Raw genomic sequence first — 19,872 nt, 5'->3', positions numbered from 1 at the left:
CCCAGGACCCTGGGATCATAACCTGAGCTGAAGGCAGACATTTAACCAACCGAGCCACCCAGGTGCCCGCTTTTAGTACTTAGAAGTGTATATCTTTCATATCTTTCATCAGATTTATTTCCAACCATTTCATATTTTCAGTGCTTTCTTAATTGGTTCTGGTTTTGGCACCTGGCTGGCTTAATCAGAAGAGTGTGGGACTCTTGATCCTGGAATTGTGAGTTCGAGTCCTGCACTGGATACAGAGATTACTTAAATTAATCAGTTCTGGTTTTTATTTCAGTTTCTGATTACCACTATATAGAAATACAGTAGATTTTTATGTATTGATCTTATATCCTACAATTTATTACCTAAATTCACTTATGAGTGTAAGGTTTTTTTTTAATAGATTTCATTGGATTTTCTATATTGGTGACCCTGTTTTCTATGAATGAAGACAGTTTCACATCTTCCTTTCCTTTTTCTTCCGCTTTTCTGTGGGTCTCCAAATACCTGTGTGTTTGACTGCTTGATGCTGCCTTGCAGGTTATTATTAGCTCTGTTAATTTTTTACAGTCTTTTTATCTTCCCCCCCCCTCTATTTAGATCATTTCTATCAACACGTGCTTTCAAGTTTACTGGTTCTTCTGATGTGTTCAGTCTGCTCTCAGTTTCCTCCAATGACTTTTTGATTTCAGATATCATGCTTTTCAGTCCTGGCCTTTCTTTCTTTCTTTTTTTTTTAAAGATTTTATTTATTTGTCAGACAGAGATCACAAGTAGGCAGAACAGCAGGCAGAGAGAGAGGAGGAAGCAGGCTCCCTGCTGAGCAGAGAGCCTGATGTGGGGCTCAATCCCAGGACCCTGAGATCATGACCTGAGCTAAAGGCAGAGGCTTTAACCCACTGAGCCACCCAGGCGCCCCAGTCCTGGCCTCTTTCTAATTGGTTCTGTTTTAGATTCAAATCCCTCCTGAAATAACTTTGGGTTTTTACCCACCATTTCCATCTGGTCCTGAAATTTATTAATCATCTTTAATGTCCTTGTGTGATGATTCCAGTGTCAATGTGGAGGTTATCTGTTGGTTTGTTCTGTGGACTGTTTCTTCTCTTGACTGTGAGCCCTGTTCTCTTCCCTTTTGGCAGGTCTTGCAAGTTTTATTATTGTTAATTTCTGTGTCTTTAAAAAAAAAAAAAACACAGCCAGGGTTGAAGTACATTTTAAAAATGATGTACACGTTTTTGATACCACTACCCCAGGAGGAGGAAACACCCTTTTCTCTGCTGGGTTTCTAGAGTGAGGGGCTTCTCCATTTGATCCACTCAAAAGTTGGGCTGCTCTGGGACACAGTTGCGACTTTAATCCCTCTACCTCCCTCTTGTGTCTCCGCCTTTGTCTCCCTCTCTCTCTGTCCCTGGTTGCTCCCTCTTCCCCATCCACTTGTACACTCCCTTCAGCTAATCTGTTTACCCCACCCCGTCTCCCTCACCCTGGAAGCTCCTAGCAGAGGAGAAGGCTGCTGTCCTGCGGGCGGTGGAGGAACGTGAGCGGGTCGAGGCAGAGGGCCGGGAGCGGGAGGCTCGGACCTTGTCACTGACGCGGGCGCTGGAAGAGGAGCAAGAAGCACGGGAGGAGCTGGAGCGGCAGAACCGGGCCCTGCGGGCAGAGATGGAAGCACTGCTGAGCAGCAAGGATGATGCTGGCAAGACGGTAAGCAGGGCCCCCACTCCCTAATGTATACCTGTGGGCTGCCGCAGGCACAGCTGATGGTGTGTGGCCCATAGCCACATGCGTGCTCTCATGAACGGAACATGAAGGGAACCAGCCATCACAGCGATGTGTTCACGCCCAGCCCAGAATGGGAGGAGAGCCCCTCACCAAACATGTACTCCCATGACCTATACAGAGCATGAGGAGAATCTTCCACCAAACACACATGTTCACACATGCAGGAAGTAAGGAAGGCCATTCATCAGCATGCATGCTGATGTACAGATACACAGAATCGTCCAGAGAACATGAAGAGAATTTACCACAACATAACAGCCTGAGAATTGTGCCCCAGACATGAGTTTCTGCACATGCACAAAGGCACATAAGCTCACGTTAAATGATCACTGTGACTAAGGCTGAGTCACGGAGGGGCTCAGGACCAGGAGCGTGGGTAACAAAGAGGCCCCGTCAGGTCAAGGGACACTTCTCTGGGAAGGTGACAGTTAAAGGAGAGGCATGTCGGGGGTTGGGGGGGTCAGTTCTCAGAATTCATAAGCCCAGGTCTGCCTTCACAGGGTGTTTGGAATTTTAATTTACAACTTACCCAGGAGGTCTGAGAAAAGAAATCACAGGAGATAGTGCGATGGTGTGATCCTGGGGGGTCCCGCACAAATCAGCACTCAAGGCTGACGCGACACACCTTCAACCCATGTCCACACAGGATGTCCCCAAAGAAGCCCCTTAGTGAAGTGAGTTCATGATGCAAAAATCTCAAAGCCTGCGAGGAAGGTCTCTACCGTGAGCGAGAGTCAGCTGAGCTAGGTCACACTTGAACTGGACTCTCAAGGGCTTGGGATCACAGAACTTGCGTGCAGAGGCTACAAATGAAATGTTTTTGGAGGATTCAGAATGAGACACGTGGTTACTTGCTGCCTGGGAAATGGTGAATGAATGAGCGAACCAGAATGTGCACATCACCTTGACCATCAAAGCTTCCCTCACTCTGTCCTAGGATAAAGCTAGGATTCTGGCCTCCCTCTCCCCACGCCCCCGGTACCCAGAGCTCACCCTCCTGTCCCCACCAGGCGCATGAGCAGGAGAGATCCCGCCGGGCGGCAGAACAGATAGCCAGCGACCTGCGAGCCCAGGTGACAGAGCTGGAAGACGAGCTGACGGCTGCCGAGGACGCCAAGCTGCGGCTGGAAGTGACCCTGCAGGCTCTCAAGGCCCAGCAGGAGCGTGACCTGCAGAGCCGAGATGAGGCTGGCGAGGAGAGGCGGAGGCAGCTGGCCAAGCAGGTATGGGCACCCATCCAGCTGGGAGGGCTCTGGTGCCTGCAGGCTAACAGAGGAGCAGAGAAAGCCTCACTCACCTCCCTGCTGCTCCAAGTTGCTTCTCAAGGCCCTCCTGCTGCCCAGCCCACTCACCCACCAGAACCTTGAAGTCACACACATATCTCATTGGCCGACTGACATACCCAATGGACATCATCACCAGACCATTCACCCAGCATCTCCCTGGGCATCTGCACCCACGCACAGCCTACACAGCAGTACCTCTGCTTCTCCACCCGCCCAGCTGCCCCCTTTCCAGCAACTTCCTCTCCCCAGTCCCCAGCCTGCCTGAGTGCTCCTTCATCGCTCAAGGACCAGCTCCTTTGCACCCCTTCAACCACAGCCTTCCTCCCCTGTTCATGTACTCATCCCCCTCTCCCTGGGCTCCGCAAAGTCCATTCATGGCTCAGCCAGTGGAGGGACTTCCAGTGCTCTGCAGCGGGCTGGAGCTGGGTGCTGAGCATGGGAGTGGCAGGGCAGCTGTAAGTGTAGAAGGACCCTGCGGAGCTGTGTGGGCAGGGGCTGGCGGGGACACACATGGGAGCAGAGCAGAGAGCAGAGGCTGGAGTAAAGGGGGAAAGGGAAAACCCTGGAGCTGGGGGCTCTGGGGACGAAGAGCTGGGATCCCTTTGGAGCGCAGAGAAGCAAGAGGGCAGGCGGAGTGGCGCTGGTGGCCTGGACAGTGGCTGGCCGGTGGACGTCTAGGTCCCTGGCATGTAGAGGGAGCCTGGGCCTCCGATCCCTAAGCCTGCCCCTCCCGACCTCTCCGCAGCTGAGGGATGCAGAGGTGGAGCGGGACGAGGAACGCAAGCAGCGCGCCCTGGCTGTGGCCGCCCGCAAGAAGCTAGAGGCGGAGCTGGAGGACTTGAGAGCCCAGAATGCGGCCGCCCAGCAGGGCAAGGAGGAGGCGGGGAAGCAGCTCCGCAAGATGCAGGTAGGGGTGGGGCTTAACCCCGGCTGGGGGAGGGGGGGTTGCTGGGAGCGGGGGCAACCACTGCTTTATAAACATACTCGTGTCAAAGGCTCACTTGCTTCTTTTTATATTTTTTTATTGACTTTATTTAAAATCCTTAGCCATGAAGTCCAATTTCTTTATTCTGTTTAACCTTTTGAAACGGAAATGCCTTAGGGTTCCTCCCCTAATACGAAAGTTTTATCTGGTGGTTTAAAAAAAATTGGTGGGACGGTGGGAGTGCCTGGCGCAGTCGCTGGAGCATGGGACCCTTGATTTCAGGGTGGTAAGTTCGAGCCCCAGGTTGGGAGTAGAAATTACTTGAAAAAAAATTTTTTAATGATAATCATGTGTCTGTATAAAGTCTAATTTTTTAAGAAAGTGTAGAACTGGGCTGTCCAGTACAGTGGGTGCCAGCCCCATGAGGCTGTTGGGCGTCTATGATGTGGTGGGACTGAAGTCCAAATTACCTGCTGGACTCAGAAGACTTAGTACAAAAAAAAAAAGAAAAAAAGTATAATATCTCAATAATTTTTACAGTGATTATAAATAGAAATAATAATATTTTGGATATTGGCTAAATAAGAATAGAGCGTTTAATACTTTCACCCATTTCTTTTCATTTTTGTAATCTAGCCACTAGATAATGTAAAACAACGCATGTCCTTGCAGTATCTCCCCTAGGGCAACGTTGGGATAGAAAGATCCCTCTCCAAAAAGTAAAAATTCCCCACTACGTCATCCCTGAGAGAGAATAGAGAACGTGCCTGCCCTGAAAAGCTATTATTATGGAGCAAATAATAATATTCATAACAGCGATGCTAATTGTCCTGCTGGAGTATCAAGCCCCATACTGTCCTCACTCTCCCCTCTATAGAGTTTTTGTTAACGGTGGTGGACATCAGGTTTGTGTTTTATTTCTGTTTAAGAGCCGCTGAGAAGTCTTACACTGGCACTTTTACACACACATTGGTGTGGCCGCATGGCAAAGTGACTAGGAGGGAAACCCTGGGGCCAGATGGCCTGGGTTCAAGTCCTGACTCTGCCATTTACCAGACTTGGCTTGTTGCCGAGCCTCTCTGCCTCGGTTGCTCCACGTCTACACTGGGGAGGGAACCAGTCCTCACCAGCTGGAGCTGTGAGGATTAAGGGAGTCGGTATGTGTAGTATATAACAGAGGCTGGCCAGGGTAGAGGTTCAGTAAATGTGCACCAGCTACAGTATTAAGGTTACAGCAGAGTCTAAATACTACACCCATTTCATCCTTATTTTAATTTTAAGGTGTTACTTTTTTTAAACGGGAGGTAGCCGAAGCCCAGAGAGGGGGAGGGGTTGGTCCAAGGTCACAGAGCAAGGGCCTAGGGCCTGTTGCAGAGCTTTGCTTTGTGGTCCCTCAGGGCTAAGGTGAGGGTAGGGGCCTCCTGGTGAGTCACACCCAGGCTGCGCCAGCTCACTCGCTTCGTTCCACCCAGGCCCAGATGAAGGAGCTGTGGCGGGAGGTGGAAGAGTCACGCACTTCCCGGGAGGAAATCTTTGGCCAGAACCGGGAGAGTGAGAAGCGCCTCAAAGCGCTGGAGGCTGAGGTGCTGCGGCTGCAGGAGGTATTGTCAGCATGGGCGTGGCCCTGGAAGTGGGGTGGGCGGGGATTGGGGGCAGAGGATAGGCGGGGCCCAGGAGATGGGAGGGGGCGGGCCCCTGGGGATGGGGGTGGGTCGGGCTAAAGACGGCTTGAGGGCACTACTGGGGATGGTTCTGGGTGGGGGGAGATTGGTGTTAGGAAGGCTGGGGAGAAAGGACAAGGCCTGAGCTAGGGCCATGTGGGTGCAGGGAGGAGACAAGGCAGAGAAAATAAAGGGTCAACATAGGACTGTAAGGAGGCAGAGGAGGTAAGGAGAGACCTTGGGGGTTAGGCCCTGTGACACGGGGCGGGGTGGGGGGGAAGGGGCGTGGTTGGGGCGGGGTGGGGGTGTTGGTGGGGGGTGATGGCTGGAGGAGCAGGTTGGAAAGGAGGTGCTGAGCTCAGTGAGGCTGTGCCGAGGGGGAGGGGCTTGGGAATGGACATTAGTCAGGGGCTCCAGAGACAGATTCAGGAGACATCTGCCTGTAGATCAAAGTTCATTCCAAGGTTGCCCATGGGTGGTGTGTTCATGTGCACTGAAGAAAAGGCCAAGAGACTTGAGGTATGAGGGGCAAGGAGGCTGGTGCCTAAGTAGCATCACCCCACCACTGCTGACCACTACCCCCTCTGTCATCACAGGAACTGGCCGCCTCAGATCGTGCCCGGCGGCAAATCCAGCAGGAGAGGGACGAGATGGCAGACGAGTTGGCCAATGGCAGCCTTAGCAAGTGAGTGGCCCATGGCAGAATGGGGCAGGGCACCCTCCCTGGCCCTCGCACCCTCTCAGCTTCCCTGTTCCCGTTCTCCTTAGGGCAGCCATTCTGGAAGAGAAGCGTCAGCTGGAGGGGCGCCTGGGGCAAATGGAAGAGGAGCTAGAGGAGGAGCAGAGCAACTCAGAGCTGCTCAATGACCGCTACCGCAAGCTGCTCCTGCAGGTAAGCACCGCCGCGTGACCTCCAGACCACCTGGGACCCCGCTGACCTGGGCCTGTAACCTTCAGCCCTCTTATTCAACAGCTAAAGCAGAAGGGAGTGTCTGGGTTGGGTTCCAATGGTTGAATAGGAGTTCTCAAGGAGGGGATAGGCATCGATGCATTCATTCAGTTGTATTTCTGAGGCTTCTCTAGGGCTGGATCCAGAGATGAATGATGTGGGTTCTCTGTCCTGCAAAGTTCTCTGGGAACATAGACATGGAACTACAGTGTCTATGGGTGGGGTGGCATGTGTGATAATAGAAGGATCTTGGGCCCAGCAGATGGACAGAGATAGAGAAAGAATGGGGGAAGGAGGGAGAGAACTTGCTCCAAGAATCACAAGAAGGTATGTGGGAGAAGGAACATTTGTCTGGGGTTTTAAGGCATAAGTAGGAGCTAGACAGACAGAGAAAAGCATATTTTCATTTGTATATTAATTTATAAATACTGTCCGAAACTTCTGGAGGCTCAGGTCCTATGCTGGGTGGTGCTGGGGACCTGGCAATGGATCATTCCAGGTCTCTGCCTTTAAGGACATCCTAGTCTGATGGAGGAGACAGACTATCCCCATACAGAAATATAAATGAAAGTGAAGGCAGCACAAGACACTGTGAGAACCTAGAGACTACTGACCCAGCCTGGAGGTTGGGGGCTATCAGGGAAGACTTCCTGATAGAGAAGATATCTTAAAAGATCTTGAAGGAAGTTAAGAGTTTGCCAGGCAGGCAGTGGAGGGATGGGATTTCCAAAGAGAGGCCTTTGGAAATAGTGGAGATGTCTCCACTATTTCATTAATTTATTTTTTATTTGAGAGAGAGACCATGTGTATGAGACGGGGGGAGAGACCATGTGTATGAGACGGGGGCAGAGGAAGAGAGAGAGAATCTCAAGCAGGCTCCATGCCCAGTGTGGGGTTGATCCCATAACCGTGAGTTCATAACCTGAGCCAAAATCAAGAATCGACACTTGACTGACTGAGCCAGCCAGGTGCCCTCATTAATTTTTTTTTAAAGATTTTATTTATTTATTTGACAGAGAGAGATCACAAGTAGGCAGAGAGGCAGGCAGAGAGAGAGGAGGAAGCAGGCTCCCCGCTGAGCAGAGAGCCTGACGCGGGACTCGATCCCAGGACCCTGAGATCATGACCTGAGCCGAAGGCAGCGGCTTAACCCACTGAGCCACCCAGGCGCCCGCCCTCATTAATTTTTAAAGACACATTTTGAGGCCTCTCAGGAACCATGCCCTGATCCTGCTGGGGATGCAGGGAAATGTTAAGACCCTAGCTCAGCGCTTGGGGAGCACCTTGACCAGTAGGAGAGTCAGTCATACTCCAGGATGATGAGCTCACTCAGAGTGAAAGCCCAGTCATATATAAGGCCCCACACTCTGCTCCCCGGCTAACTCAGACCTTATCTCTAACCCTTCTTTATCCCTGGTTGACTCTGCTCCAGCCACACCAGCCTCCTCACTATTCCTTGACTCTGCAAGGTTTATTCCTACCTCAGGGCCTTTGCACTTGCTGTTCCCACCTTCTGGGAGAGAGCTCTTATCCCAGACCATCCCATGTCTCATTCCCTCAGAAGAGCCTTCCCTGACCACCCTGTGTGAAACAGCCAGCTTCTCTTCCACAGTTCTCCTTCACGCTCTCTCCTTTAATCTCCTTCATATCACTTACTGCTACCTGGCACTATATTACGTATTTACCTGTTTGTCTGCTCTCCATCTCCCCACCAGAATGTAAGCACCTTGAGGGGTGCCTGAGTGGTTCAGTTGGTTAAGTGTCTGACTCTTGATCTTGACTCAGTCTTGATCTCAGGGTGGTGAGTTCAAGCCCCACGTTGGCTCCATGCTGGGTGTGGAGGCTCTTTAAAAAAAAAAAAGTAAGCGTTTTAAGAGTAGGGCTTCTGTCTTAATTGTGATCACTCTTCTATCTTTGGATCTAAAACAGTGCTGGGTGCTCATTAGAAATTAGGTAAATAGGGGTGCCTGGGTGGCTCAGTGGGTTAAGCCGCTGCCTTCGGCTCAGGTCATGATCTCAGGGTCCTGGGATCGAGTCCCGCATCGGGCTCTCTGCTCGGCAGGGAGCCTGCTTCCCCTCCTCTCTCTCTGCCTGCTTCTCTGCTTACTTGTGATCTCTGTCAAATGAATAAATAAAATCTTTAAAAAAAAATAGGTAAATAATCCAATACATGCTCTAGTGAAGGGCACTTAACCCAACCTGCATCTTTGGCTGTTAGTGGAAAGGAGGACCTCTTTAAAAAATCAAAATGGGATGGGGGGCGGGGTGGTGTGGTGTGCCTGGGTAGCTCAGTCAGTTAAGTGTCTGACTCTTGGTTTCAGCTCAGGTCATGATCTCGGGTTCCTGGGATTGAACCCTTTAGTTGGATCCCTACTTGGCAGGAAGTTTGCTTCTCTCCCTGTGCCCCTAGCCCCTGCTCACATGTGTGCACATATGTGTGCTCTCTCTCTCTCTAAAGTACAGCAAATAAGTCCTTCAGGGCACCTGGCTGGCTCAGTCATTAAGCGTCTGCCTTCAGCTCAGGTCATGATCCCGGGGGTCCTGGGATTGAGTCCCACATCGGGCTCCCTGCTTGGCAGGAAACCTCCTTCTCCCTCTCCCACTCCCCCTGCATGTGTTCCCTCTCTCACTATGTCTGTCTATATCAAATAAATAAATAAAATCTTTTTAAAAATTAAAATAAATTACAGTAAATAAGTCTTTAAAAAAATCAAAATGGGGGCGCCTGGGTGGCTCAGTAGGTTAAGCCTCTGCCTTCGGCTCAGGACATGATCCCAGGGTGCTGGGTTCGAGGCCCACGTCGGACTCTCTGCTCAGCGGGGAGCCTGCTTCCTCCTCTCTCTCTCTCTCTGCCTGCCTCTCTGCCTACTTGTGATCTCTGTCTATCAAATAAATAAATAAATAAAATCTTTAAAAAAAAAAAATCAAAATGGGAGCAGAGCACCTGGGTGGCTCGGTTGGTTAAGCATCTGACTTCAGCTCAGGTCATGATCTCAAGGTACTGGGATCAAGCCCCACATTAGGCTCTGCACTCATCGTGGAGTCTCCTTGGGACTCTCTATCCCTCTCTTTCTGCCCCTCCCCACTTCTCTCTCTGAAGTAAATAAACAAATCTTTAAAAAAAATCAAAATGAAACTTAAAAAGACACAAAAAGGGAGTTACAAGAAAATAGCAAATATTGAAGACAGGCAAAGAAGATCCAACATATGGTAATGGGAGTTCCCAAAGAAGACGACCCCAGGAAGAGGAAAGAGCAAATAACCTGAGAGCATGACACAAGAACTTTCCTGAAATACTACAGTTGGAAGCTACATACTGGAAGAGCACACTGTGTATCCAAGGATACCGACCTATCAAAACTGATAACCAAGGGGTGTCTGGGCGGCTCAGTCGGTTAAGCATCTGCATTTGGCCCAGATCATCGTCCCAGAGTCCTAAGATCAGACCCCACATCAGGCTCCCCGCTCAACAGGGAGTCTTATTCTCCCTCTCCCTCTGCCCCTGCTTCTTCTCTCTCTCTCTCAAATAAATAAATAAAATATATTTAAAAAAAAAAAAAACTGCTACCAAGACAGATGCTGGTAAAACTATTGCACAAATAAGGGCAGGGGGCAGAGAGGTATCCTTAGCCATCTAGGAAAAGATGCCTGTGATCTATGAGGAAAATAAAATTCTATTGTTGTCAGATTTTTGAGAGTAAGATTTCGTGCTGCAAGAAGATGGAAGATATAGTTAAGATTCTCAGCATAAGACGCGAGCCATGGATTTTTGCACCCAGCAAGACTTCCTTCCAAGTATAAAGGACACAGAAGAGGTGTTAGCACGCAGAAGCTCAGCAGCCATGTCCCCACAAGTGATTCTTGAGGAATCTATGAGACTGGCAGTCCCCAAAGTGGCCCCAAGGCTGGCAGCATCAGAGTCACCTGAGAACTTGCTGGAAATGGAAGTTCTTGGGCCTCGGCCAAGCCCTTAGTGAGTGAGGAATGCCAGAGGTGGGGCAGCAATCTGTTTTAAGAAGCCCAGTGGGTTCTGATGCCACCTCTGAGAGCCAGGTCCAGGTGATAGGAATCATTAGACAGCAGCGCGAGGGTGTAATGAGCGACCAGTTTGCTCATTGTTCTAAGACTCAGTGAGGGCTGAAAAGGAATAAGGAAGGTAACAGCTGTCTGCTCAGTTGTGTGTAGTGCAATTATTTTTAAATTAAGACAATGGACAAATATGTAAAAAAAAAAAAACAAAACCAACAACCCTGTATTACTAGATTGAGTAATTATATTGGTTAGGACAGTATTCATGTCGTGTTTCTGAGACCATCATGTGTGCAATGTGGGACAAAGTCAATGAATAAAGACGGCATCTTCACGTCCTGTTGCTTCCTGTGTCCATAAGCATGTAAGCACCTAAATGTAGGTGAGGAGAGGCTTAATTAAAATCAAACAAAACTCTGTGGTTCTGAATTGGACTTGGGCATGTTCATGTGAACTTGTGAGGTATTTTGTAGAGAGCCATCCTATCTTTGTCTACTAAAAAGGCCTGAAAACAGTAACCAGTCCAGTAGCTGTGAGCATCGCCGGTACCCAACTTTGCCATCCAGAAATGCCAAGGCCCGCTAAAAGAGACTGCAGCTTCTTTACAAATGGCTGATTCCAGATCTGAAACAGGAAACAAACAAGAGGAGACTGGGGCGTGCTGGTCATACCTCACCTTAGTCTGCTCAGGCTGCCATGACAAAATACCACAGCATTGGCGGGGGCTCACACAACAGACAGTTATCTCTCACAGTTCTGGAGGCTGGGAGTCTAAGATCAAGGTGCCAATGAGGTAGATTTTATTCTGAGGTTTCATCTGTTGGCTTGGAGGCAGCCACCATATGTGGTGAGAGCTCTCTCTTGAGGCTCCTTATAAGGGCACAGATGCCATCATGGGGGTCCCACCGTAGTGGCCTCATCGAACCCTAACTGCCTCCCAAAGGCCCCATAACAAGATCCCACCACATTTCACAAGATCAGCACATTGTGGGTTAGGACTTCAACGTAGGAATTTTGCAGGGACACAAGCGTTCAGTCTACAACATACCAGTATCGAGGGAGCTAGCATACATTTTCTTAGAAGATTTTATTTATTTATTTATTTATTTATTTATTTATTTGAAGGGTGGTGAGGGGAGAGGACAAGCAGTGGGGAGCAGCAGAGGCAGAAGGAGAAGCAGACTCCTCGCTGAGCAAAGAGCCTGATGCAGGACTCAGTCCCAGGACTCTGAGATCATGACCTGAGCCAAAAGCAGACACTTAACCAACTGAGCAATTCAGGCACCCCGGGAGCTGGCATACTTACCTCAAAAAGCAGCTAGACATCAACCAGGAGAAGCTCCTGTTGGCCCCAAATGCAGCAGTTAGAGCTTCTACAAGGATAATAATCACAACTGCTTTAAATCAATCTGGTCTGTTTAAATCCATGAATTCAGTGATTTTCTTCCACTACTCATTAGTCATTATATTCATTTCCTAGGGCACCCATAACAAAGTCCCCCAAACCAGGTAGCTTCAAAACAACAGCAACTTAGGGGCACTGGGTGACTCAGCTGGGTAAGTGTCCGACTCTTGATCTCAGCTCAGGTCTTGATCTCAGGGTTGTGAGTTCAAGCTCCACGCTGGGCATGGAGCCTGCTTAAAAAATAAAGAAAGTATATTCATATTGTTTTTTTAAAAGAAACATAGACCAAAGTTTTAAATGGGCAAGATTCAACTGTAGGATCTATGCCTTCATCTTGGAGGGACAAAACTTGAAAGAGGAGCAAAGAAGTGATGACCGTGACAATCAGGACAGTGTGCTATTTGGTGGGGAATGGTTGGGGTTGGTATTAGAGTGGTCAGGTGCTGGGCCTTGTGAAACGGCACCGTTCTATTTCTTCAGCTGGGTGTTTGCCTTTCAACGTCTGATGTCATGGACTTGATCAGTTTCTGACTTTCTGTATTTCAGTTTCATTTTCCAATGAAAAGTAAAAAAAAAAAATCATATGCTAATCACTGTGTTGATGTGTTCCTAAGGACAGCCCAGTGAAATAAAGTATGAATCAGCCTGAACCTGACTAACTTCCTTAGCCCCGGCGAGGACCTCATTCAGAATACGAGCTGAATAAATCAACAGGAACTATTATTAGGGGTGTGTTTACACATTCTCAATGTAGTAGCTGCTGTTTGAGCTGGCATTTTTTTTTAAGATTTTATTTATTTATTAGAGAGAGAATGAACAGTGGGGAGGGGCTGAGGGAGAGAGAAAGAGAAGCAGGCTTCCTGCTGAGCAGGAATTCCCATGGGGGCTGATCCCAGGACCCAGAGATCATGACCTAAGCTGAAAGACGACACTTAACCAACAGAGCCACCCAGGCACCCCGAGCTGGCATTTCTTAAAATGACCCTGCCTGTCACCCATATCAGAACCATCTGAGGTGCTTGTTGAAAATGTGGATTCCTGAACACTCCTCTGCCTTCCAACCCTGGATCAGCCAGAAGCAGAACTTCTCGGGGGAGGTACCCTGCAGTCTGCATCTTTTTCTTAAGCTCCCCACATGATCCCAGTGCAAACAGAAGTGTGATAACCCTTTGAATGGACTCACTCACAGTCAGAGGTAGAATTTATAGCATTTTAACAAGTTTGTGATAGTCCTGTGGACTTATTAAAATGTAGCAGAAAGCTATCAGAAAGGTGAACACATGGGGCTGGCACTGTTGTTGGCTGCTAAGACAATCAGGGAAATTATATGCTGTTTATTGAGTGTCTAGTATGTCCCAGGCTCTGTGCTACGCACTTAACCTTTGTCAACTCACTTAATTGTGGGAGGTGCCTGAATTTACCTACTGTCTTCCCTCTGAGACTCTCCCATGATGGTTCTGCTTTTCCCACTGCTACAGGTGGAATCACTGACTACAGAGCTGTCAGCTGAGCGAAGTTTCTCGGCCAAGGCAGAGAGTGGGCGACAGCAGCTGGAGCGGCAGATGCAGGAGCTCCGGGGGCGCCTAGGTGAGGAGGATGCTGGGGCCCGGGCCCGCCAGAAGATGATCATTGCAGCCCTTGAGTCTAAGCTGGCCCAGGCTGAGGAGCAGCTGGAGCAGGAGAGCAGGTAGGTGAGGGGGGGTGCACAGCTGGAGGGTGGTCCCCACATTCTGATCAGGGAGATGAAGGGGAGCTGTGTTACAAGCCCCTGGTTTAGAAACATCCTAAAGATGTCATAATATTAATGATTTCTGATTTCCTCTATTATTTAAGATACTTGGGGCTACAAGTAACTGTACTCCCACCAAGAATAAGATTTAAACAGTAATGTAGGGGTGCTTGGATGGGTCAGTCGATTGAACATCTGACCTTTGGCTTTGGCTCAGGTCATGGTCTCAGAGTCATGGGATCTAGCTGCATGTTGGACTCCACACTCTCCCTCTGCTTCTCCCTGCTCCCACACAGTCTCTCTCTAAAGTAAATAAATCCTCAAACAGTAATGTAGCAGTTAGCTCTAGCTGCATAACAAACAAGCCTAAATTTTAGTGGCTTAAAACAACACCCATTTCTTACTGCTCATGAGTCTTTGGCTGGCTGATAGGTTCTGCCGATCTGAGGGTGGGAGCTTCATTCATGTGTCCGTACCTGAGTCAGCTAGATGGATGCTGATCTTGGCTGGGCTCCCATTTGCTTAATGCCTTGTCTGGGACAGTGAGGCTCACTCGTCCCTGCTGCAGACTGGCCCAGGATTGTTCACATGGCAGAGTCCAGGTTCCATGGGTGAGGGAAAGTGTTAAAGGTTTCTTGGGGCCTAGACTTGGAACTGGTACAATGTCACTTCTGCTGCATCCTCCTGTCACTAAAGCAAGTCATGTCGCCAGCTCAGATTTAAGGGAATGGTGAAATAGATTCTGTCTCTTGGTGTGAGAAGCTGCAAAATCCTATTCCAAAGGCTGTGGGTAGAGGAAGAGGTGAGAATTAAGGCCATTTCTGTCCTAGGCAGAGCAGCGACCTTGGGGACACGTATGGGAAACATCAGGGTGTTTGGAGGAGGGTGACTGGTCCTGAGAGCCTGTGAGTCAGGAGAGGGATGGGAGGCAAGAGCCTTGAATGCCAGGCCGAAGAACTCTGTCTTGGGAAGATGGAAAGCCATGGATATCTGTGAGCTGGAAGGGGGGGTAGGGTCAGTGCTGGGTGTAAAAAGTCCTCCTGGGGATCAAGTTGGGAGCAGACTGGAGGACAGAGACTGGGAGCCGGGAGGCTAGAGAGGAGGCTGGGTGATTGTGGCAGAAAATGAGGCCTAAGCTGAGGCTAGAGAGTGAGGATAGACATGAGGGGATGAAAAAGAGAGAGAGGCAGAAGGGGTGGAGCTGGGGGCTGATAGGCTGTTGTGGGTCTAGGGAGAAGAGGACAGTGTTAGTGGTTAAGTCCCAGTGACTGGGGGAATAGTAGGGAAACAAGTTGAGTTCACTAGGGAGTATGATAAACATGAGGTCTCAAGGACAGGTAATGGGAACCAGCCCCAGAGGGTCATGGGAGAAGGTGTTGTCATCCCAGGGCCCAGCCAAGGGCCCAGGGGCTCATAGGAATGTAGTTTGGGGTCTCTGGAGAGGCCTTCCAGAGGCAGATGGATATACTACTCTGAGCTCTTTCCCCTCCCCCATTATACAGATGGAAGAACTGAGGCTCAGAGGGTGTTAATGACGTACTCAAAGTCATCCTGGGAGCAAGGAGTGGCTGGGGGATCTGTAGTTCAAGGAGCCTCCCCCACTGCATCCCTTTCCACAGCTTGAGCCCTCCCACTTCCCTAGCCCCATGTCTGCCTCTCAGCCCATCTGAGACTGCCGAGCACCACCCATCACTAGGGGCCCCTCACGTGGACTTCACCCCAGGTGTGATGGTCCTTGCAGGAAAGGATAGAGGAGCCAGGGCTGTGGATGGGGAAATTTGGGGGAAGGGAGGGGATGGCTTTGAGGGGGCAGGAGGTGGGGATGGCTCTGGTGTCTGATCTGCAGATCTAGGGGGAGTACAGGGGGAGGAGGAGCTAGTTGGGGAGAAGGCGCTGAGCCTAGTGAGGAATATGAGGGGTGTGGGGGGGTGGGTTCTGGTGGATGGCCGAGGCTGGGGGCCTACCTGGCTGGAGCCCAGGAAACAGATTTAGCAGATGGCTGTGGCGACCTGGGGTGCTGATGAGCTTGTCCAGGGGAAGCATGTGTATGAGAGGAAAGCAGCAGCCAGGGTGGCTGATGGGGATGCTCTGGGCTTCCAGAGTGTCCCCCACACACTTGTGGACAGTGGAGAAGGGAGTTAGAGAAGGGACAGGCCAGGTCAGGCGGGAGAGCACAGCCTTGAGCTGGGGGCTCGGGCTGAAGGACAGAGAGGAGGGGACAGGACAGAGTCCACGGGACATCAGGACAGGGTGAGCACATGGCAAGGAAGGAAAGGGCAAAGATAATGCCTTAGATCTGACCTGGGGATTGGTGGTCAGTGAGGCAGTTCCCTAAGAGGAGGACTGGGGTGCACAGTGGGGTATGGGAACTGGTGTAGACATGAGCCACTCTCAGGAACATTGAGCACCTTGGTACAAGTCAAGGACTAGATGCCGTGCAGTCAGGAGCCTGGGAGCCATGTCCGGCCTGTGTAAACTGTGGGAGCCACAGAGGGTGGGAAAGAGAGAAGAGGCCACTGCAAAAACAGGACAGCAGCCCCTGGACAAGGCTGAGGGGACAGAAGCCCACATGAGCTCCTCTCCTCATTGCCTCCTTCACACCCCCTCCAGGGAGCGCATCCTCTCCGGCAAGCTGGTGCGCAGGGCTGAGAAGCGCCTAAAGGAGGTGGTGCTCCAGGTGGAGGAGGAACGGAGGGTAGCTGACCAGCTCCGGGACCAGGTGAGCCACTGACATCTCTGGGGAGCAGCGGGGGGGGGGATGGTCTCCACTGACAGAGACGTAGCCCATGCTGTCTGGATGCAGTGAGTTCCCATCATGAGACGCCACGTGTGACCACCATCCTGGGGCTTGGTGCATCAGTGGAGAGCTGGCATCGGTGACTTTGCGATCTGTCCATTCTGGGATCGAGGACAGGTCCTGGTGGGGAGCTGAGACAGCCAGGGAGAAGGAAGAACTGAAACCCTACCCAGAGGCTAGGCCAGGGCTAAAATCACAATGTGTAATGTTTACAGAATGCCTACTATGGGCCAGGCACTGTGCAAAAGACATTAGGTGTAGTAGATTCAGTTTTTATCAGAACCCTGCAAGGCAAGTACTATCTTTTTCCCTCTTATTCGGGTGTTAAAAATGAGGCAGAGAGAGGTGAAGTATTACTTAGCTCATAAGAGATGGCATCTGGGTTCAAACCCCAGGACTCCGACGGCAGTCTCTCTCTGCTCTTATTTATTTATTGAGCAGCAAGTGTGCCCCAAGTACTGTGCCACATGGTTTAAAAAACCAAAAAACAAAAACATGTTTGCATTCTCTTACCAGCCCCAATGAACAGGTGGGAGAACAGAAACTTCAAAAGGGAACACAGTTTATATCAAAGTCACACAGTTAGTAGAGACAGAGCCTGCATCAGATTCCAGGACTCTCTGACTGTAGATAGCATCACCATGGCCTTAAAAGCTCTGCTGCCGCTTATTTGCCCTGCATCCCATGATTATCTGGCACCCACCACTGGCATTGGAGATGTGGCTGTGAACAAAATAGAGAAGGTCCCTCATTCATGGAGCTCACATTTGTAGCATAAGGAAAGGAAGACACAAACCTATAAAAAAGGAAAGATGAGGACAGATTGTGACAGGGGCTATGGAGGAACAAGAGAATGAAGAGAAAAGGAGAGGTGGAGGATTAGGGAATACTCCCTAGATTGGGGGTGAGGGGGTCGGGTCAGGAAGACCTTTCTAAGGAGGTGACATATGAATTGAGAACTGAAAGGAGAGAAAGAGCTAGGCAGAGGGAACAGCAGGTGCAAAGGCCCTGGGGTGTGGAAATAAGTCTAGTGAGTTTAGCGCAAAAAGCAGAGCAGTGTGGCTGGAGAGAAGAATGGGGAGGGAAAGTTGAGTGATAAGAAAGGAGGCCAGAGGGGTTGGTGGGAGGCAGATAACGTGTGTCCCCTCCCCAGAGACAGAGATAGCAGGGTTTGGGGAAGGTCTTGGTGAAGATGGTCTCCCAGTGGGCTTATGGGAAGAAGACCCTGCAGGACCTGGAATGCCAGACTGAGGGGCTGGCACTTTGTCTTAGTGCCACTGGGAAGCCATGGGAGGGCTTTGAGCAGAGGAGAGATGGGGTCAGCTCTGGGCATAGAAAGACCCCTCTGAGGCTAAGTAGGGGACAGCCTCACATTTGCAGCTGGGATGGAAGCTGGCAAGAGGATCTAGAACGGCCCATCAACAGAAGGCAGGGGGCAGGAGGGATGGGGTTCTGGGGGCCCAAGGGAGTGGCCCAGAGACGCAACCCGGTCCTTTGCTCCCACCAAGCTGGAGAAGGGCAACCTTCGGGTGAAGCAGCTGAAGCGGCAGCTGGAGGAGGCCGAGGAGGAGGCATCCCGGGCTCAGTCAGTCCGCCGAAGGCTGCAGCATGAGCTGGAGGATGTCACAGAGGCCTCGGAGTCCATGAACCGGGAGCTGAACACGCTGAGGAACCGGCTCCGGTAAGACCAACCGCGCATGCGCACCCTCACTCCATAAGCCCCGCCCCACAGCTCTCTCTGCCCGCCTCCTTTAACCTCTGTCTCTTGGTCTTCCCTCCTCCCTGCAGACGTGGCCCCCTCACCTTCACCACCCGCACCGTGCGCCAGGTCTTCCGACTGGAGGAGGGCGTGGTCTCGGAAGAGGAGGCCGAGGAGGCAGAGCCTGGGGCTGGGCCGGCACCACCAGAGCCTGACGGGCCGCCTGTGTCCCAGCCCCAGTGACCCCACCCTGTTCCCAGCCATGGCCCCTCCCTCCCTGGCCCCTGGCCCCTGGAGGCCCAAGTGCCAGGAACCCTCCCTCCGACCTCCAGCTTCTTGCACTTGGGAAATGGTGCCACCCTTTGGCACTACAGCACTTACCAACCCAATGGGGGGGGGGGCGGGGGCTGCGACCTCCTGTAAAACCCTAAACACAGAGGAGCTGGCGAGCAGGGAGACGAGGACTGGAGCTTTCGCTGGGGAAGAAATCCAGGTGTAGTTGGCAAGCTGTGGTCCCAAAGGGCTTCCCTCCATCCTTAAGTTGTTAATGATCTTTATTAGCCAGGGAGCATGGCTCCCCTGGCCTCCGAAGCTAAGGCTCCCATTCCTCTCCCCCCACCCCCATTTCTTCCTCTTGCTCCACTTAGCCAGTGATCCCTGAACATCTGAGCGGCAACAGCCCGAGCCCCAGGTCTCCACCAGCCTTTGTCCCTTGCAGAGGGGCGGGATAAAGGGACCCTTCTCCCCCTATGCTCCACCTTCCCTTCTGATTGCTCTTGTGTGATCACAGTTTGGTTGGATTTTCCTACGAGGCCTGGAGGAGGCTCCCATAGCCTCTCAGCGTCCAGGCTGTTGCAGAAATAAACTCCAGCCCCAGCCTTTGGGGTGTTCCTGCATGGAGATCTCTGATGGGGCAGCAGGTGGGGCAGTCTGCTGATTCGAATCACAGATGGCCAGTGTTGAGAGCCGCTGGGGTACCTGGCATTTAATGTGAAAAAACTCATTTCGGCCTCCTTCCCACATATTCCCTTCATTATAGGTGGGGAAACTGAGGCTGAGCTGTCCCTTGCTCCAAGACTCCCAGTAAGTGGCAGAAGGGATGCTGCACTCTGACTCTTTGCAAAACAGTGACAGAGTGACCATTGAGCCACCTTTTGGATGGCGATCCTTTGTTTAGCTGAACATGGGCGAAGCGTGGGCCGCTCCTCTCAACCTTCAGCACAACCCCTAGAGGTAGGGATTCCATTGCTTTCCAGCACCTAGAATAGTGCCTGGCATGCAGTTGGAATTCATATATTTGCTGAATGAATAGATCACCCCTTCCTGCCCTATTAGAGTGGGGGAAACAAGCCCAGAGAGGCTAAGACTTGTCCAAGGACACACAGCTACTAAGAAGCTGAAACCACACAGTCTGCCCACGGGCTTCGGAGTGGGCAATGTGGAGCATGTGGCCCTCCGGCCCTGACCTCCTGTTGGAGACCCAGCTCCACTCCTCTCTTGGGGTCATCACCCTGACATCAGAGCTATTACCAGATGCCCTCACAGTTTCAAGTTAGGGGTGTGGATCCCCATTTTTAGCATCAGGGACACTGAGGCAGTCACTTCTTACCCCCTCCCCCACA

At 51.0% G+C, this 19,872-nt stretch overlaps 1 protein-coding gene across 2 annotated transcripts in view; it reads left to right on the top strand.

Moving 5' to 3' along the window:
- MYH14 (myosin heavy chain 14) overlaps positions 1–19,146 on the top strand; it is an 80,921-nt gene extending 61,775 nt beyond the window's left edge. For both annotated transcript variants that reach the window (XM_044256812.1, XM_044256811.1), the window contains 10 exons: positions 1,480–1,692; positions 2,781–2,993; positions 3,802–3,963; positions 5,454–5,582; positions 6,239–6,327; positions 6,411–6,534; positions 13,504–13,712; positions 16,365–16,473; positions 18,060–18,232; positions 18,340–19,146. In XM_044256812.1, the coding sequence (XP_044112747.1) occupies positions 1,480–1,692; positions 2,781–2,993; positions 3,802–3,963; positions 5,454–5,582; positions 6,239–6,327; positions 6,411–6,534; positions 13,504–13,712; positions 16,365–16,473; positions 18,060–18,232; positions 18,340–18,493 (1,575 nt within the window). In that variant the 3' untranslated portion in view covers positions 18,494–19,146. The remainder of the gene's footprint in view (positions 1–1,479; positions 1,693–2,780; positions 2,994–3,801; positions 3,964–5,453; positions 5,583–6,238; positions 6,328–6,410; positions 6,535–13,503; positions 13,713–16,364; positions 16,474–18,059; positions 18,233–18,339) is intronic.
- Positions 19,147–19,872: the final 726 nt, after the last annotated feature.

Source organism: Neovison vison, chromosome 7 (assembly GCF_020171115.1).
Source record: "Neovison vison isolate M4711 chromosome 7, ASM_NN_V1, whole genome shotgun sequence".
NCBI classification, from domain to species: Eukaryota; Metazoa; Chordata; class Mammalia; order Carnivora; family Mustelidae; genus Neogale; species Neogale vison.
The sequence above is the reverse complement of the archived record's forward strand: the minus strand, read 5'-3'. Positions and strand labels throughout refer to the sequence as shown.